The 17,662-nt window shown below is 38.7% G+C and overlaps 1 protein-coding gene across 1 annotated transcript in view; it reads left to right on the top strand.

Annotated features, from left to right (window-relative positions):
- Positions 1-684: 684 nt before the first annotated feature.
- Positions 685-17,662, top strand: part of ca8 (carbonic anhydrase VIII) — a 29,790-nt gene continuing 12,812 nt past the window's right edge. Inside the window, exons 1-7 of the mRNA XM_040142732.1 lie at positions 685-1,026; positions 8,730-8,921; positions 9,202-9,326; positions 11,461-11,556; positions 13,357-13,419; positions 13,569-13,617; positions 14,205-14,317. Coding sequence (XP_039998666.1) covers positions 873-1,026; positions 8,730-8,921; positions 9,202-9,326; positions 11,461-11,556; positions 13,357-13,419; positions 13,569-13,617; positions 14,205-14,317 — 792 coding nt within the window. The 5' untranslated portion in view covers positions 685-872. The remainder of the gene's footprint in view (positions 1,027-8,729; positions 8,922-9,201; positions 9,327-11,460; positions 11,557-13,356; positions 13,420-13,568; positions 13,618-14,204; positions 14,318-17,662) is intronic.

Raw genomic sequence — 17,662 nt, 5'->3', positions numbered from 1 at the left:
AAGAACTCTTTTTAAGTATAACAGGGCCTACATTTTACAGTCCCTATGAAATTCATTTGGGTGTGAACACTGAACTTCATGAGAACGTGTGCCAAAAGTGAGTGTAAGTGTTTTTAGTGTTTCTCTGTCCATCTTGAAGCCATTAAGTTTGGGGAACAGCCTCGCCTTTTACTCTCCTTGTCCTGCTGTTTTCTGCCTGCTTTCTCAACCGCTGCTGTTTCCTTCACCCAAGGGTGGATCTGTGGCCTTCAACAGAAACACCAGCATGACCTTCCAGCCAGCATTCCAGCACATACACATACACAACACCGACAGGGTATCCAAAACAGCAGAAGGCTAACAGTAAGTAACATACAAATCAAAGTATAATCAAGAAACAATAACGATATAACAGAAAGAAAAAATAATTATAGCAGACTCACTTAAAAGTTTACTTTCTTTCAGGAATAGAGAGAGCATAGAGGAAAGGCAAATTAAAAAGAAATACTGATCTGTCATTATTTGGAACTACGCCAGGGTGAGCAAGCACACCTGCAGTCTGCGGAGAAAGAGAGTGACAAAGAAAGGAAGACAGAGAGGAAGAGAGAGAGGAGGAGAAAGATAACAGTAGAGCAAAGTGGAGAGAGAGAAGGAGGAGCAACCGAGAGAAAAGAGCAATACAGAGAGGCAGAGATCTCCACACACAGCAGTGAATAGCGGTAAGAAGACAAAGCAAGAGAGGACATAAGCAGACGAAAAGAAACGGGGAGAAAGAGAGAGAGAGAAAAAGAAGACAGTAAAGAAAAGAAAAACTTAAAAAGAAAACTGAAAGTTGTTTCTTGGCTGGGAAGCCATCCAGCAGGCAGCAGTGACTTCAGTTTGTGGCAAAGTGAATGGACAGAACCAGCGTGACTGGGAGTCTACTGGGAGTACAGACTGGTTTTCTACCCACAGTGAGAAAACTGCCAAACACCATGGCTGACAACATGAATGAGGAGTTAGATTATAACCCGGGGAAAGATGAGCTGGACTGGGGCTACGAAGAAGGTAGGTTGGTCTTCATCAACATGTGAAGGGATGCTAGGAAAAATGTTAGCTGGTATAAAAAGTTGAGGGTTCAGATGGGTTTTAATGGTGTCTGAACCCAAAACGTTGAACAGTCTGAGTGGTCTTTATTTACTGTGTCAGCCTGTTCATTCTGTAAGTGGAGTTTTACAGTGTTGACACATGCTAAAGATCCTGGTTATGTGTAAGTACACTGTAAGAAATGTCTGCTAAAGGAAGACTTGAGTTGTACACTGAAATTGTCTATTTTGCTCCCCTAATGCAGAGTACTGCAATAGGTGGAACTTTTTTATTCATGAAAATTTATAAATGTGCTGTTTCAAACAGCTATGAGGGTGTCACTCGTTCCCTTGCTATGCAGGAAAAGAGGCATTTTCTATCAAAGTAACAATGATTTGTTTGGAATAAATATAATGAGGTAAAATGTAAGATTTCCAATACGATAGGACACCGAGTGCCTCAACATTATGTGGAGAGCACTCGTTGCAAGGCATCGGAAGAATGATGAAATATCAGCAAAGGCTGGCCAAAAATCAAGACAAACAAAAATGTGAAGGATAATCACATTAATAATCCATTTGATGTTGACTTTGAAGAACTTGATATGTTATGGAATTAAAGGAATAGTCCAGCAATTTAGTACTTTACTTTCATAAAGTTGGGGGACTCCCAACACAAATCTCCCAGATAATTTAAGAATCCTAAAGGGGGATGTTATGACTACCAGTGTTAATTATTTCATCTTAGTTTCTGAATCAGAGTAATGCAGTTTGGCATAATTGGCGGAGTCTTCTCTATAAACTGTAATTCTCATGAGCCTCGGCCACTGTTGCTGTTTTGCACACTTCATCACTGTAGTTGTGAACAAAACATGGTGCCATAGTTACTGAATTCATCCACAATGTAATCCAAAATTGACTGATTTATGCTGCAGGTTTCAGAGAATTCTCAGGAGTGTAATATGTAGCTTCCATCCGCCAGTATCGGAACCTGTTGTAGACATTTTCCAAGCTAGCCAAATTAAATGACAAATACATCGTTTGTCCAAGTGTTTTCTGATCTGATGCCTTTTCAACAGGACAACATCATTTGTCTGTGCTTTTCAAAACCTTACAAATAACTGTTGAAAATAAATCAGTTTTATGGGACAATAGCCACCATGAGGTGGCTATTGTTTCGTTATGTTTAGATACAAAAAAGACTCAGTTAGGTTTAGGTAAAGATTATGGTCAGGGTTAAAATAAGTACTTAGTTAAGGTTAATGTTCCTTCATGGTCAGGGTTACAATGATACCACATGGTTAAGGTTATGGAACAATTGTGGCCATATTTAAAAAGAAACCAACATTTGTGATTGTAGTGATTATTTAGTCCAAGCCCTGGAAATGCTCCAACTGTGAGTCACGTCACATTGTATGTAAAGAAAATGAATGGGACTTTTACTTCTGGAACCAGGGGTGCCCGAAATAGCTATTTCCACCTGACTACTCTATTAGACCCATCCTGCAATGTCTTCCAAACTCCACACTCCCACTTTATAGTGCAGGCTTTCTGTTATAAATGTTATAAATTTCAAGCCCAGGGGGAGGTAACCCTGATAACATCATCAGGGTAATTTTCTCAGACTTGACAACGCTCCTCCAGAACCACAGACAACATTATAAAACTGTGTTCACAGACTGAATAGTACTCTAGATGGAAGGTAAGCTAATCTTTGTGAGTAAATTTTGGTGGACTGCCCCTTTAAGTCACTATTGAGTCAGTCAGCACATGTTTGGGTTAAACAAGATCATAGTGAAAAGGGACACCATCCAGCAGTTGTGGGAAGACTTACCTGGAGCTGGCTGGTTATTAGTGCCAATTAAAGTTTTCCACAGAAGAAAAGCTCTTTCTCATAATAGTTTCTACTACTTTTTGGATTGTCCAAGACATTCACAGACATAAAAACAGTATAAGAATGTTAAATTAACTGTACCAGTTATGTCATGTATTTATGATGTGATAAGCTCATTTAGTTTGTGTTATCTCACTCTGTCTTCCTTTTATTGCTGCCTTTACTGAGCACTGAGGGATGTACTGTGATACAGAACTGTAAAATCCTTGCTGTAAGTATACTTAATGATGTGTGACAGTTTGTAAGCATAAATTAAACACTAATGTATGGCTTCCAAATACCACCAGTGTCCTGTGGAAACCTTGTGCCTGAACAGTAAATTTTCCATAGGCTAAGCAGATGAAAAAGTGCTTGGTGTTACAAATATACACATAGTATATTTAAACGTTTAAAGTGTTTTTTATTGGTCAATCTTGTCACAGCTACAGGAAAGATTTTTTGGCATGTGAGATTAGACTTTCAGCGGGACACTTGTGATATTAGAAATTGATAAGGTCTTCATTAAAATGGATTTTAATTGAGGAACTAATGCAGTAGTCATACAAACATTAAAGCTCTGGGGTGGAATTTAAGTGGATCAGACACATGAACACTGACTGACGTACTGTATCTGACCATACGTGTTGGACTAAGGAATGCAGGAAAAACACACTTTTAACTCTTCCCCAGACAGGTAAGGACTCTTGAGCAGAAATGTAAAAATAGTTAAAATGATCTCCTGCTGGCATTGTTATGTATAACAAAACATTCCTGAGATATACTGCTGACCATCAGACAAACAAGCAGGACCATGGTAACAATCTCAGCTTTTCAAAAAAAGCGACAAAAATAACATTAAAAACCAGATGCTAACCAAATGTGGGTTGGGGCCATGTCTCAAGAACCTGAGAAGCTAAATACCAGCTGTGAGTTCATTCGCTAAACGCAGCATTAAATCATGGTTTTCTGTGATGCAGTTATGTCCTTACAACATGATGGCAAACACATTGACTGACTGCAATCAGTCAGTTAACCAGATAGTCAGTTGGTCAGTAGAATTATAGAGGATTTAGCTATCTGATCCAGTGCCGTGCCACGCAAAACTCATTTCTACAGCCCTACAAACACACACAGAATGTTGAACAGCCTCTTATGTGTATTGTAGTTGCAGTGAAACACTCGCTGCCTTTAGTAAATTGTTGTCAAGGCTTTAGTTGCTGGGGAAAGAGGGAATGTAATGGGTCCCCCCCAGCGCTCTTTGCTGGTCCACCATTGCGTTGTGTCTGTCTGTGTTGTACAGTAGTTGCCGTTGCCCTGTTAGGAATTAAGCCGATTTTCTTAAAGGAATGTGGTTACACTGGGCTTTCCTGAACATGATACTTGCAAAATGTGTTTGTTTCCTCCTTTTAAGGACACATTGGGTTCCGCACATCTTACAATGTTCTCATTGTACCGATAAGAGTGTGGTCTGAAAAAAGCTGACTTTTGCTACACTTGTGCCACTGTAAAAAAGCTTCTCTTTTAAGCTTAGACCATTTTCAGCTCCGGTTGTTTGGTCAAAAATTAAGATATTGGTCTCTTACAAATACACCTGCTTACACAATAATTCTTCAAGTCGTCTGTCCCAGTTAGGCTGAAAGACTGACCCTCTTTCAGCAACCACAACCTACTTAAATTTGTTTTTAAGCATCGTATACGCTTCCTTTCCCTTCTCCCTTTCTCCTTCTGTCTCTCTCCCCAAAATGCAGCAATACGCTCATTGTCACAATCACAGCAAGAAGTTCTGTTCACACACTGTACAGTGAGAGGAAGCAGGCAGGGGATGAATGGAGGGTTGGAGGGAGGGAAAGGGCCATCTCAATCTAGACTTTAGAGAGTGGTTTGTGTTTGAAACAGCTCTTGTAAGAAAACCAATGTTTTCTTACAATGTCGCACACATACACACATAAACACATAAACACACAAACACATACACACACACACACACACACACACACACACACACACACACACACTGGCTGCGATATAAATTTGTTCCTTAAGAGGGACAAATAGTACTTCACAAGAATTTTAAATGCACAAATGCCTAGATTTTTTAGCCAATCTAAATTTCAGTTTTACTGTTGTTATCATATCTCTCTCTTACTTAGATAAGGAAAATATAATCAATTTCATCTGTGTGTGTTTAGTACAGCATATAGCTGTGTGAAGTGTCTAGACTAGCTCAGTCACAGACACGCGGAAAAAGGTAGCTTAGCTTTGTCACAACAAAAGTATCTTTCTGAATTTAGACAATTAATGTGTGTATTTAATGTGTATGTAGAGATACAAAATGAGATATTGTGATTTAACAAGAATGTTACAGATCAAGCGGTAAGGCTGAAGGACACCAGGTGTGGAAGGCAAAAAAAAAACAACAACAAATTATTTCCAAGTTGTAAATAATAAAAGTCACAAAGGATTGAAAATGCAAAAATAGAAAAAACTGGGGAAAAAAAATTCAAACTAGGGCTCTTTACCTTAAACTGAGGTCAACTAAACGAGTAACAACTTAAGACTGAACTAAACATAATGGACCCAACTACTGAGACAAAAGGACGGGTTTACATAGACAAAGGTTAGCCTTGGTGGACAGACAGGGGGCAGGAAGACAAATTTAATTTAACTCTTCAAATTTACCTTAATACAATTGAAGAATTAAATAAAGAAAGTATTTACAAAACTAATCTGTCAAACAAATCCAACAACAAAACTTAGAGTCCCAAAAAATGTTGAACTTAAATCCCAACTGGCAGACTCCCCTCCTGTGCACCCAGTCTATAAGAGGCCTGCTCAACAGGTGCCCCATCTTTTCGGGCCAGGGGGAGGACTCGTCGATGACTCGTCGGGAGTTCAAGCAGACCTAACGGAATGTAAGACAGAATGTTAACTAAAATGTGTGCACTCAAATTAGATAACAAACTGTCAAAAAAGTGTGTGCTGTATGAAAACAAAGGACCATGTGTGGTCATTACTTGAAATGTATGATTGCTAACTGTACTAAAAAGAAAGGAAAGTATTCTAACACAGTAAAACGCTATTAATTGTAGCAACAGCTGGGCCTGCTGACCACATAGAGCATCTCACAAGTCCTGTAACTGGTTATTTTTCTTTAGGAACTGTCTTTATTAACTTTTGTAAGTGGCTGCCTGTTTCCACATGCTTTCAGTTTTCTTGTTAACAACCGTCAGAGCTAATGCTATTTCTCTATTAAACACAGAAATTAAAATGACCTTGACCTTTTTCATTGCAGACATTTTGACACATCATAGAAGGAAAGCACAAGTTTAATTACTAACATTAAGATTATTCAGTTTATGCCAGCCAGGTCCAATACCATAGTATTGTTCATTTTGGCTAATTGTCACTTAAATTGAACAGAACAATAATTAATTTTATGAATTACACCTATGCATTTTCTGTTATAGCAAGTCACAGGGTTTGCTGTGAAGAAGGCTTATTTCTGGTAAGACAGAAACAACTGAATTTCCTAAAATAATGGTTTTACTTTTAAAGTATTATTTAAAGTTTAGTTTTAAACAAAATCCTGAATACAGCTATTGCAGAATTAACAGTTGTTAAAATAACTTAACTGTAAGACCATGTAGAAGATTCTTTTAGTGATAAAAAAAAATCACAGCACAATACTATATTATGTGGAGGGTAAAATTTCTAGTCGTATATAGTTTATACAGGAATGAAAAACAGTAAAAAATATTTTTTACTTTTCTAGATCTTTTTCTCTTTACCTAAGTGCACCCTATCCTGACTTCTTGGATTCGACATTTAAAAAGGTTATTGCCAATTTAGGAGTGCAGCAGACCAATCTGTTGCGTCTGTTTGTTTTATAAGAAACGCGAATATCTGTGAGTGACTGACTGACTGATTTGCATTGGTCAGCTTACACGTGACTAAGTGCTGATGTTATACTATTGGCTGTTGTCGTTTTTTAAATGAATTGATGCAAACTATTTCTATTGCTTCATTAGGGGGGCGCTTACAGGTACTGTTGCCAACGTAGCACCTTTGTCGCTAGATTTACTAACCTTTCAGGGCCCTTTAGCGACTTTTCTTCACAAAAGCACCCGGCGATAAATCTAGCTACTTTCTGGACAAACCTTAAACACTTTCCATAGAAGAGGGGCACCAGCTTTGCCCTGCAAGTGTGAGGTCAGGCTTCCCCTCCACAGGCCCACCTCTCTATGCGTCTTTCTCATCAATTGACTGCACAGCAGCTGACACACATTAATGTGCTTCTAACTTTCTCTCTGAGTGATCATTTTACAAGTAAATGTAACTGAAATCACAACACAGCCATTGTCTTTAACTTATGTGTAAGGTGACTTCTTTAAACGTCGTCTCAGTCATAAGATCTTAATGGGCCGCATTTCAGTCACTATTTCAAACTTGTTTCGTTGTCTGACAACAGAAACAAACAAACATATAAATTACTGTATTGAAATACTGTATATGTAAGCAAAGACAGTAGCAGAGAAGCAAACAGATAAAGGGTGGTCCAGCCACATACTAGCTTTTGACCTAGACTTGTTTAATGTTTTCCACAGAGGAGTGTCAGTTTGTTAAATAGTGCTAACCCCCAGAGTTGTGTCTGTTTTCACAGACAAAAGTTTGGAGGGGCAGAACCTTTTGGAACCTATATTGGTGCCTTTATTGTACAGTATAGTTAGACTGTGGATCTAAATGACTCACCTAGGAGAGCCAACTTAGTCAATGTACTGTATTTTTCATGACTCCATCATCCTTGTTTATAGTTGAACTACTCTACAGATGAGCTCGGAGGCTGGTTAAGTTACAGGTACAACTGATTGATAGCATGAGGTAACAGATGAATAGTCCAGTGTTTAATTTAAAAAACTCTAAAAGTTACTTGTATGTATACATGTAAGTCTGGCCTGTCAGAAAGTGTTTGCTACACACAAAGGTATCTGTTCCCTGAACAGAAAGTTTGGCTAGGACATAAAGCTGATCAGGTCTTTTCAGTAATGCACTGGAGGAGTTGCACTGTTGAGCCCTTGTACCCTGGTAATGTGCATGCTGGCTCACTTGCATACAGTGGTGAAAGGTATTCTGTAATATGAGGTATCTGTACTTGACATTTCCCATTTCATGACAGATAATTCTTCTTCAGTACATTTCAGAGGGAAATATTGTAGTTTTTAATCCACTACATTCATCTGACAGCCATAGTTAACTGTTATAAATCTTTTAATACTTTGAAATTTTGATAACCTTTATTATGACTACCCAATGGTATATAAAAATTTGAGCTTAAACAATTAGTTGCATTCATCAAGTTGTTGATTACTAATTTATCAAAACATTATTCAGTGACTGTTTTGATAACTCTTATATATATATATATATATGTTCATATGTATATATATATATATTTATAAAAGTCTGAGAAAACTTTCCCATTCACTGATGTATATATCTCAGACTTTTGGACCTCACTGTATATGCATGTATATAGTATATCAATCAGTGTTAAACTATATCTCACAGGGACCTTTTTTTTCTGTTTTGAATACTTTTACTTTTCATACTTTAAGGATATTTTTTTGATAATACTTACATACGTTTACTTCTGTAACCATTATCAATCCAGGACTTTTCCCTTGTAATGGAGTGTTTTTACAATGTGGTATTGGAGGTTAGAGTATTATTTTTAGAAATATTGTTAAAGGCATTGACATGTACAGTACATTTATAGTATGTTTTGTGTGTGTGCTTGTGCCTGTTTTCACTCATAGGTGTAGAGTGGGGACTCCATTTCCCTGCAGCCAACGGCGAGTACCAGTCCCCAATTAACTTAAACTCCAGAGAGGCCCAGTATGATCCGTCCCTCCTAGATGTCGGTTTATCACCAAACTACGTGGTTTGTCGAGACTGTGAGGTAATCAACGATGGACACACCGTCCGCATCATTCTCAAGTCCAAGTCAGGTGACTCCCAGGAGACATGACAACATGTCAAAACACACTACCTGTTGATTTAAGAAGTGCTGTGAAAGCAGGATGCATGTTTAGTTTTTGCTGTTAGTCCCTGAGGTTTAGTGGTGAGTGATGCATGCATTTTTTAAGAACGTGAAAACAAAAATCATTTGAACTAACTATAAATGATTCCTTTCTCTCACTTTCACTTTTACCCTGACTTCTTTAATCTGTCCTCCACTTCTTGTGTGTGCTTGCCCATAATGCCCCCGGTTTCCTGTGCTGTTGCCAGTGGTTACTGGGGGTCCATTGCCTAGTGATCATGAATATGAACTTCATGAGGTTCGATTCCACTGGGGTAAAGAGAACCAGAGAGGATCAGAGCACACTGTCAACTTCAAGGCTTTCCCCATGGAGGTAGAGAGTGCAAGCACACACACACATACACACACACACCAAAAAGACCATGACCATGACCATGTAGTGAGGTGCACTTAAAAACCAGACCAACAGCCTCTACAAGACTAAAGAAATACAGTGTTCCTAAGCATAGACTTCTGGTATTGTCAAAGGCTTCTTGAGTTTCTTTCGGGTGAGAGGTGAAACGTCTTGTAGAACTTCAAGCAAGTCCAGTTACCTTCGCATAGCACTTACAGAATACCAGGACCTGGATGACTGAGAATCGTCACAGACCTACAGAAGTACAGCAGTTCAACATTTTGGGAAATAAGGGTATTCTTTTTTCAGAGAGCTAGATGAGAAGATTGATACCACTTTCCTGTCTTTGCATTTAGTAGAGCTGGAGCCCAGGAGGCAATTAGGGCAGCCTAGCATAAAGACTGGAAACAGGGCAAAACAGGCAGCCTGGCTCTGTCAAAAGTTCAGAAATGAATATTGTCATCTGGAACCAACTCAGCTCCCTCTGAAACCACAAATTGTTGTTTATACATTTGTGTTTGTGTACGGATTGAACATTGCGGCTATATATGACAACCTTTTGTTGTTTCTAACATTCTCTGTGGTCTCTAATTTTAAATGTGCACAGCTGCTACCATTAATCTGTATAGACATACAGGTTAATGGTAGAGTGAGCAGGTGATTTTGTCTGGAATTGTGATCAGAAAATAATGAATTTATCTGCAACTCAATAGCTTCGTAATTACCTTCTGCTCAAATTTCATACTTGTTTCGTTGTCTAACATCAGTCACAGAAAAATATCTAAATGAATGTGTGGTGAATTTTGCTGCATTAAAACAAGATTTTCATGATCACAGATAGCAGAAGGGGGTTGACATCTTCCTATCTCATTCCTCCCTTGCTTTTCTCTCTTCTCTTTCTCTCTCTCATTAACTACAAACATGAAAAACTACTTTTGCTGTCTATGTCTTAAGGCAGTCAGTAGAAAATGAAGTGCACCATCAAATAATAATTTTATGTCAATTGCCAAAATATAGTCATAAACAGGTTTAGGTTTTAACCTGTGCTTCCAATGTTTATGCTAAGCAAGGCTAGTTGCTTCATACCCCCAGCGCTGTACTGAAAGTACAGCCATGAGAATGGTATCAATCTTCTCATCTATCTCCCTTTCTCAGAGGGAAATTGAATGAGTGTATTTTCTGAAACGTTGAACTAATTCTTTAATGTCGGAATTCTGAACTCAGGTGCAGTCTTTCAAACGGCATGTTCTGACACTAACATCTGGCATTTAGTTGGAATTTAAGGTTAAAACACAAACCTTGGAAATGCCAAAACTGCTTACACTGGCACACTGACTTTGATATTAATCAAACGCATCTTTTTATTGCTTCATTCTTCATTGCTTGCAATGCACCAATGTGTTAAGGTCTTCAGTTTGTTTTGTGCAGTTACCGCTTAAATATTTTTTAGGGCTGTAACTTACAGAAGGGTGACAAATTAAATGAAAACCCTGAAAAACGAGTGGAGAAACAGGATGACAACGCATCCATCCATAGGGCACGAGGGGTCACTGAATGGTTTGATGAGTAGGAAAATGAAGTGAATCATATTCTGTGGCCTTCACAGTCACCAGATCTCAACCCAATTAAATATCTGTGGGAGATTTTGGACTGACTAGACAGCACTCTCCACTACCATCATCAAAACACCAAATGAAGGAATATCTACGGTCTTACTTAGGCTGGTATGACCACTAGGTTATGGTGGCTATCAAAAATCAATGCCCAGTTGGAAGTCTCAGCTAAAACTATTGACAACGAGGCTGACAGCTCAGAGATCACTGAGATTTTATATAATTATTTCCCACTGTTTCTATATTACAGTAAGATAAGTACCGTGGCAGTTTTTATCTTATTAAGTACAGATCTGTGGTCTGGTCTGATATTACTGGTTTCAGGGTAGAGATTTTGCACTCTTCTCTCTATGCTCACAATAACTTGACGTAAGAGACTGTAAAGAAAACCTTCACCATAAGCTGGTGGTTTCTCACACTCTTTCTTACTACTGTTTACACACCTGTTTACAACAATGGTCTTTCAAATACAAGTTGTGTTCTTTTGTCTCTCCATGTAGCTCCACCTGATTCACTGGAACAGCACTCTGTTTAACACTTTGGAGGACGCTCTGGGAAAGAAGAATGGAGTCCTCATCATAGCTCTTTTTGTGCAGGTAAACATTCACCATGTCAAGACAAAATAGCAAGGCTTCATGAAGGGATGCATGGGAGATTTATTCCGATCATGGTTCCCAGGCTGGCGTGGTGGCCAGATAAGAGGTTGCATTTTCTCACATTTTCCCATTCTCAATTCAAACGGGAATTGATTTACCCATCAAACTTGGTATAGTCAGATTTGACCAAATGAAAATAGTCATTTACCACAAAGATCATATTTATTTGAGCTTTATATCAGCTAGATCAGCTTTATTTTAATTAGTAGTGAATTGAAAATGGCACTGTAGTGTTTCAACAAGGAGAGAGTTTGGATTACATTTTTTCAAAAAAAGTAGACAAAGTCACCACTTAAAGGTTCCTTGTGGGGTTTTTTCCGTGAGTGGGTCCCCGTTTTGTTTATCTCGTGGACACGCGTACAAACTCTTATGCGCGGGTGAAGTAACACGCTGTTCCAACAATGCTGTCACACTAATCCACTGATCAACAGGTTGTAGTGACACGCCAACATATGCACTAATGCGCCAGCAAAGGCAGGAAAGAGGAAGACAATGAATGTAAACAATGCTGGATTTAAAATCTGGATTGCAAATGTTTTATGAGGGAGCACGGGCACAGGTTTGTTAGACCTCAGGGAAACACAGTGCATTTTGGTGAACACTGAATGTAAACATAACTTTTGTTTGTTTACAAGAAAAATCCATGGGGCAGCTTTAATGTTTCTGCTGGACCTTCATGGAAGAAAATATACACTTCACAAGGTTCAAAATATTTTTGATGCAATGACGATGTGAGATGTGTTATATACAAAAAAAATGGCTAATGCTGATGACATTCATTCAAAATATACACTCAGTGATAAAATCCTACTAATATTTTCTAATATACCAATAGTCCACCCAATGTTTTTATCAGTGAGGGTAGACTAAATATAAACCACTCTCAGTATAATGCAATATAATTCAATAGCACTCTGTAAATTGTCAATAAAGCTGAATTAACACCTTTCTAAAACAATTAAAATTGAACATTATAACCTTGATGAAAGTAGAATGAATTGCAGGGTTGTTGTATTAGACTGCATTAGTTTTAGCTAGGTGGTCCTAATAAACTTGTAATTGAGTGGGATATTTTGCAGCAGAGCTATTCATGTGTGCTTGACAACAATTTCTGGATAAGGATTATAAAAACATATCCATTTGAGTGTGTGTGAGAGTGTGTGTATGTGTTTTCCTCTTCATGGTTTGCATTTTTAAAAACATTGACTATTTCAGCATGTCATTGGCCTTAAAAGTGTTTTTCCTTCCTATGATTGTAGTAGTTGGAATTCTAAATGAGTAAATAGGTCCATTCTAGATTAGCTTGAACCATCCTGTGCAATAGCGTAAATGTGACACGTACCTGTGAAATTCCCTGATTCCTCTACTTCCCCAGAGAAATGATCATCACATCATCCCTGTCGGGAAAACTCTAAAATTGTGGGCGCCTTTGATTCATGTCAGCTGAATGAAACCAATAAAACAAAAAGAGAATAACACTGCTCTGAGATATGAGTCATGCCAGCTAAGGAGAACACACCCAATGAAAAAACATTTGCTAACGGTCTCATTCTAGTTTTACCCCAGGCAGCTCTGACCTCCTGGGAACTTCAGTCTTAACAAGCTCACACATCCTTGAATTTTAGAGCCTTTTTAGTTTTTAATTCCTGTTTACTCCCTATTAGGATACAGCAGATATAAACTAAGACTCCTCTGACCATCAACTGACCACCCATTGACTCTCAAAATTATTTTTATCAGATTGGTAAGGAGCATCTGGGTCTGAAGGCCATCACTGAAGTTCTGCAGGACCTACAATACAAGGTGAGGCCAAAACTGAAAAGATAAGGCAGATTAGATGATAATTTATCACATCAGATGAAGATGAGCATCAAATGTTAGATGAATAATCACATTATTAAAGTGGATACAAGATGACAATAATTATTGCTGGGTTGCTGTATTTCCATCAGGGGAAGAGCAAAATAATCCCATGCTTCAACCCGAACACTCTGTTACCTGGTGAGTAGAAAACAATTTGATTTCAAATACATAAATAGACTGGATCTCAGTAGAGCGCATACCTCTGCCAAGGCGAAAAATGCCCCACATCGCAGTGGTAAGGAAAGAGATGAAAAATTCCTGGATCCGCCCCTTAAACCAGATCCGCACCAGAATGTATTGGGTTCTTCCCTGGCCCATGCCCAATCCCTCCACCAATTTAGGTGCAAATTGGTTTAGTACTTTTGGCATAATCCTGCTGAACAAAGTAAACAAACCAACAAACAAATAAACCAACAAACACAGTTGAAAACATAACCTCCTTGGCAGAGGTAATGAATATCAAGCCTGTTGCTGTCGGAGATAAAAGATGGTTGGAGACGTGCACCTACATTCTGAGGGCCAATGCTAATTTCAATAAATAGGGCTTATGAATCTCTTCACTTCATTTCCGAGGGGATAAAACAAAGTAATGCATTTCTATACTTCTGTAATAATGTTTTGTTCATATTTGGTTGTCTTTCCCTCTGATGATCACTGACTGGTGCATCTAATTTATCCAAAGCTTAATTTTTCCTATTATATCAGTGATGAATATCTTTCCTCAGACCCATTATTGAGAGACTACTGGGTGTATGAAGGATCTCTGACCACCCCACCTTGTAGTGAAAATGTGACCTGGATCCTCTACCGCTACCCTCTCACCATCTCACAATTGCAGGTAAAACATATATATAAAACAAAACCTACAGCGTGTTAAGTCCTTTCTTCAAAGTTAGGAATGTTTTAACCAGTTTGCTTTTTAACCATCGAAAGGGTTACTTGTGCTCTGTTACTATGTTATCAAGATATTTATATTAACAATGAATGAAATGACTAAATGCAAAGTGACAGGGGTTGCTCATAGTGACAGACGAACAGAGAGTTATCTCAGAACTCAGAACTCACCTCACCCTAACAGAGCGTTATAGCATCTTAAACTTGTCCACCATGACCTGGGTTCTGTTCAAGGTTTTTACCTGTTAAAAGGGAGTTATTCCTTGCCGCTGTTGCCAAGTGCTTGCTCAGGGGGGAATGTTGGGTCTCTGTAAATATAACTTAGAGAGTACGGTCTAGACCTGCTCTATATGAAAAGTGCCCTGAGATAACCTCTGTTATGATTTGGCGCTATGTAAATAAAATTGAACTGAATTGAATTGAACTCATTGTTTTGGCTTTTCTAGCCTGCAGAGTCTCCAGGCAGCTGTTTTCAGTGAAAATAATTTGAAAAACTGACTGTACAAAACCTGTCCAGCAACAAATGTGAGAAAAGGTTAGTGACTAGCAGTTGAACATAGTGGAGTATTTAGTGGCTGAAGAGCAAGGCTGTTTTCTTTGGTGATTGTGAGGCCAAAACAGGAACAGAAAAGGAGAGTGAAAATCAGGTGGACAGAAAACACGACTCCAACTGAATGCGAATAAGCAACTGTTTGCTAATTTGTTCACCATATCAACTTTATAAGGGGGTAGTATGTCAGTGTTTTGTACAGTTTGTTTCACTGTTCCCAAGCAGCCAAAAAATTGACCCTGTAAGAATGGTGTGGTTTATCGGTGATAAGCATTCAAAGAGTTTGGAAAGGAAAGTGACTCAAACAACACTGAAAATCACTGAAATGCCCAAACAATAGAAAAGCTGAAAGCTTTATTTACATAGCACTGAAACCACAGGCATTATCAAAAAAATGAGTGATGGCTGCATCCCATTCAGGTGTCTATCAGTTTCAGTGCCCTGGTATTGTGCATGCTGGCTCATTTTCTCTTGTAGGACTCTTGTAGGAGTAATTGAAGTAGTGAGCAGTAAAAGTGTTTGATCGAGGATCATAAATGCTAATCACTAACCACACCAACAGTGAGGTAATCAATTAAACTGGAAAATGCATTTCCTGCAGAAAATATGTGTGAATGCTGACAGCTGAGATAAACTGCCCAGCAGTGCTGGAAATGGCAAAATCTGAGATGCATTGCCTTAAAAAGCTGAATGTTCAAGCACATTGCTTTAAACATCTGGAAGCTGAAATGAAAGTTTAATTGTTTAAGCTAAAAAAGCTGAGAATGGAAAAATATTCCTAAAATAAACTATGGCCAAAATTGAAAGTAGACATGAAATGCCTTAAAAAAAAAAAGCTTTGCATCTATGTCAGAGAGATGAACTGCATCACTAAACACTTTGGAACCTAAAATGCATTGCCCTGAAGAACTGAGTGCTGAAACATATTGCCTGAGAAGAAGGGAGCTGAACAGCATAGCATTGGAAAAGCTTAAGACAAAATGCACTGATTAGGAGCATGTTCACATATGAAAGTAGAAAACAATCAAACACTGTCAGCCCTGGAAGGTGCAGATGGTTAGTAAGTTTGTATATTACCTGAAGTTTACTGAAAGTTCTTGAAGTATCAATTGAAGTGTAAGCTCTGAAAAGAGAGTGTTACTGGGTAAAATCATTTAAATCACTGTCAAGAGTTCAGTGTCTTACAGGTGGAAACCTGTAACAGATGGAATCCTGTAAGAGGTGAAAATAGTTGGAGTCTGACATCTAAGCACTAAGGAAGGAATTGTAAATACAATTAACTAAAGTGTCCAAAAGGCGTTGAAGTTTCATTTTAAAGTGCACGAGCTTAAACAAATTGAAGTGTAAAGTTTTCTAGGAGCTATATATAGGTTTTTACCATTGCTTCATAGCAAACATTAGCATTAACAGCTGTTTAGTTACCAGTCTAGGAAAAACATTTCAACTTCAGCATCAAACTTTTTCTTTTACCCGCCAAGGGCTGCCTCCAGCGGTGGAGAGCAACGCCAATGTTAACTCTCGTTATTTCTATCACTTCTTTTCTTCTACTAAAGTTAGCATGCTAACCAGGTAGCCCCGACCCATCCCATCTTGTAATGGAACTTGTGAGTCACTGTAGCGTCCAGTCTGCCCTCAGTCCAACATGAGAGGATGAAGAAGTAGCACTGCCAAGAGGACGTATCATAACCTCTTGTCTTGTAAACTAAACGATGGCTGAAGCTCTTGCTAAGCAACCAATTATCACCACCACCATCACCACCTCCTAGTAAGAAACCACGTTCGGCAGCAGAGAAAACTTACATATAGCCCCTTTAAAGGTGCAAAAAATAAAATGAAACAAAGTTATAAAGAGAGGAGAGGAGGGAAGGTGACATGGTGACCAGGGGAGGGGAACAGTGGAGAAGAGGGAGAGAAGACGCAACAAGGAGAGGAGGTTTATGTACATTTTTATTTTAAAACTCTTCAGCACTCCAGAGACCTTCTTGCACCTCCTGTTACCCTCTTCTATTTTGAAAATCCAGCATACAACAGAGCCCCCTGGTAAGCTCCTGTTACCATTGGGGGGCTTTAACTTTGAAAATCCAGGCCACTCCAGAGTAAACTGCTGTTACTTGGTTGGAACTCTTATTTTGAAGGTGAACCCCCAGGCCCCACCTAGAACCCACTCCACTTATGGAGTGAGGAGATGTTGGGAAAGTAAGGACATTTTGGCCGGTCCTCACTGTCAGACACAACTTCAAAGGGCTGTTTGAAGGTTAAGACTTGGTTTTGGGGTTGAGGTTGGTATTAGGTTCACGTTAAGGTTAAGGTAAGGGGCTAGGGTATGCATCATGTCAATTAGTGTCCTCACAAAGCTAGAAGTACAACTTTGTGTGTGTGTGTTTGAGTGTGTGTGAGGGGGAGAGAGACAGAGACAGAAAGAGAAAGAGAGAAGTAGCTTTGAATAGTGAATTAAACCTGAAACAGTTTGAATTTTTTGACAGTTAAAAATAGAAGAAGAGGTCCCACCTGCCAAAAAGACATTCACAGTATTCCAGCAATCATAAACAAGCAAAAACTGCTGCGGTTGTAATTAGCCAATAAGAATAATCTGTGTGTAAACTGTTTTTATTATATGAAATATTGGTTACTTATTGTGTCTGCAGATTCTATGAGTACAGAAGTAGCCCTCTAAGAGCTGTCACTATTGGCTTTTTAATTTATCCCTGCATGCATGTGTAGTCATGAAGATTTCCTTTC

This window comes from Xiphias gladius, chromosome 14 (genome assembly GCF_016859285.1).
Source record: "Xiphias gladius isolate SHS-SW01 ecotype Sanya breed wild chromosome 14, ASM1685928v1, whole genome shotgun sequence".
NCBI classification, from domain to species: domain Eukaryota; kingdom Metazoa; phylum Chordata; class Actinopteri; order Istiophoriformes; family Xiphiidae; genus Xiphias; species Xiphias gladius.
Note: the sequence above shows the minus strand (reverse complement) of the source record. Positions and strands in the feature narration are given on the sequence as shown.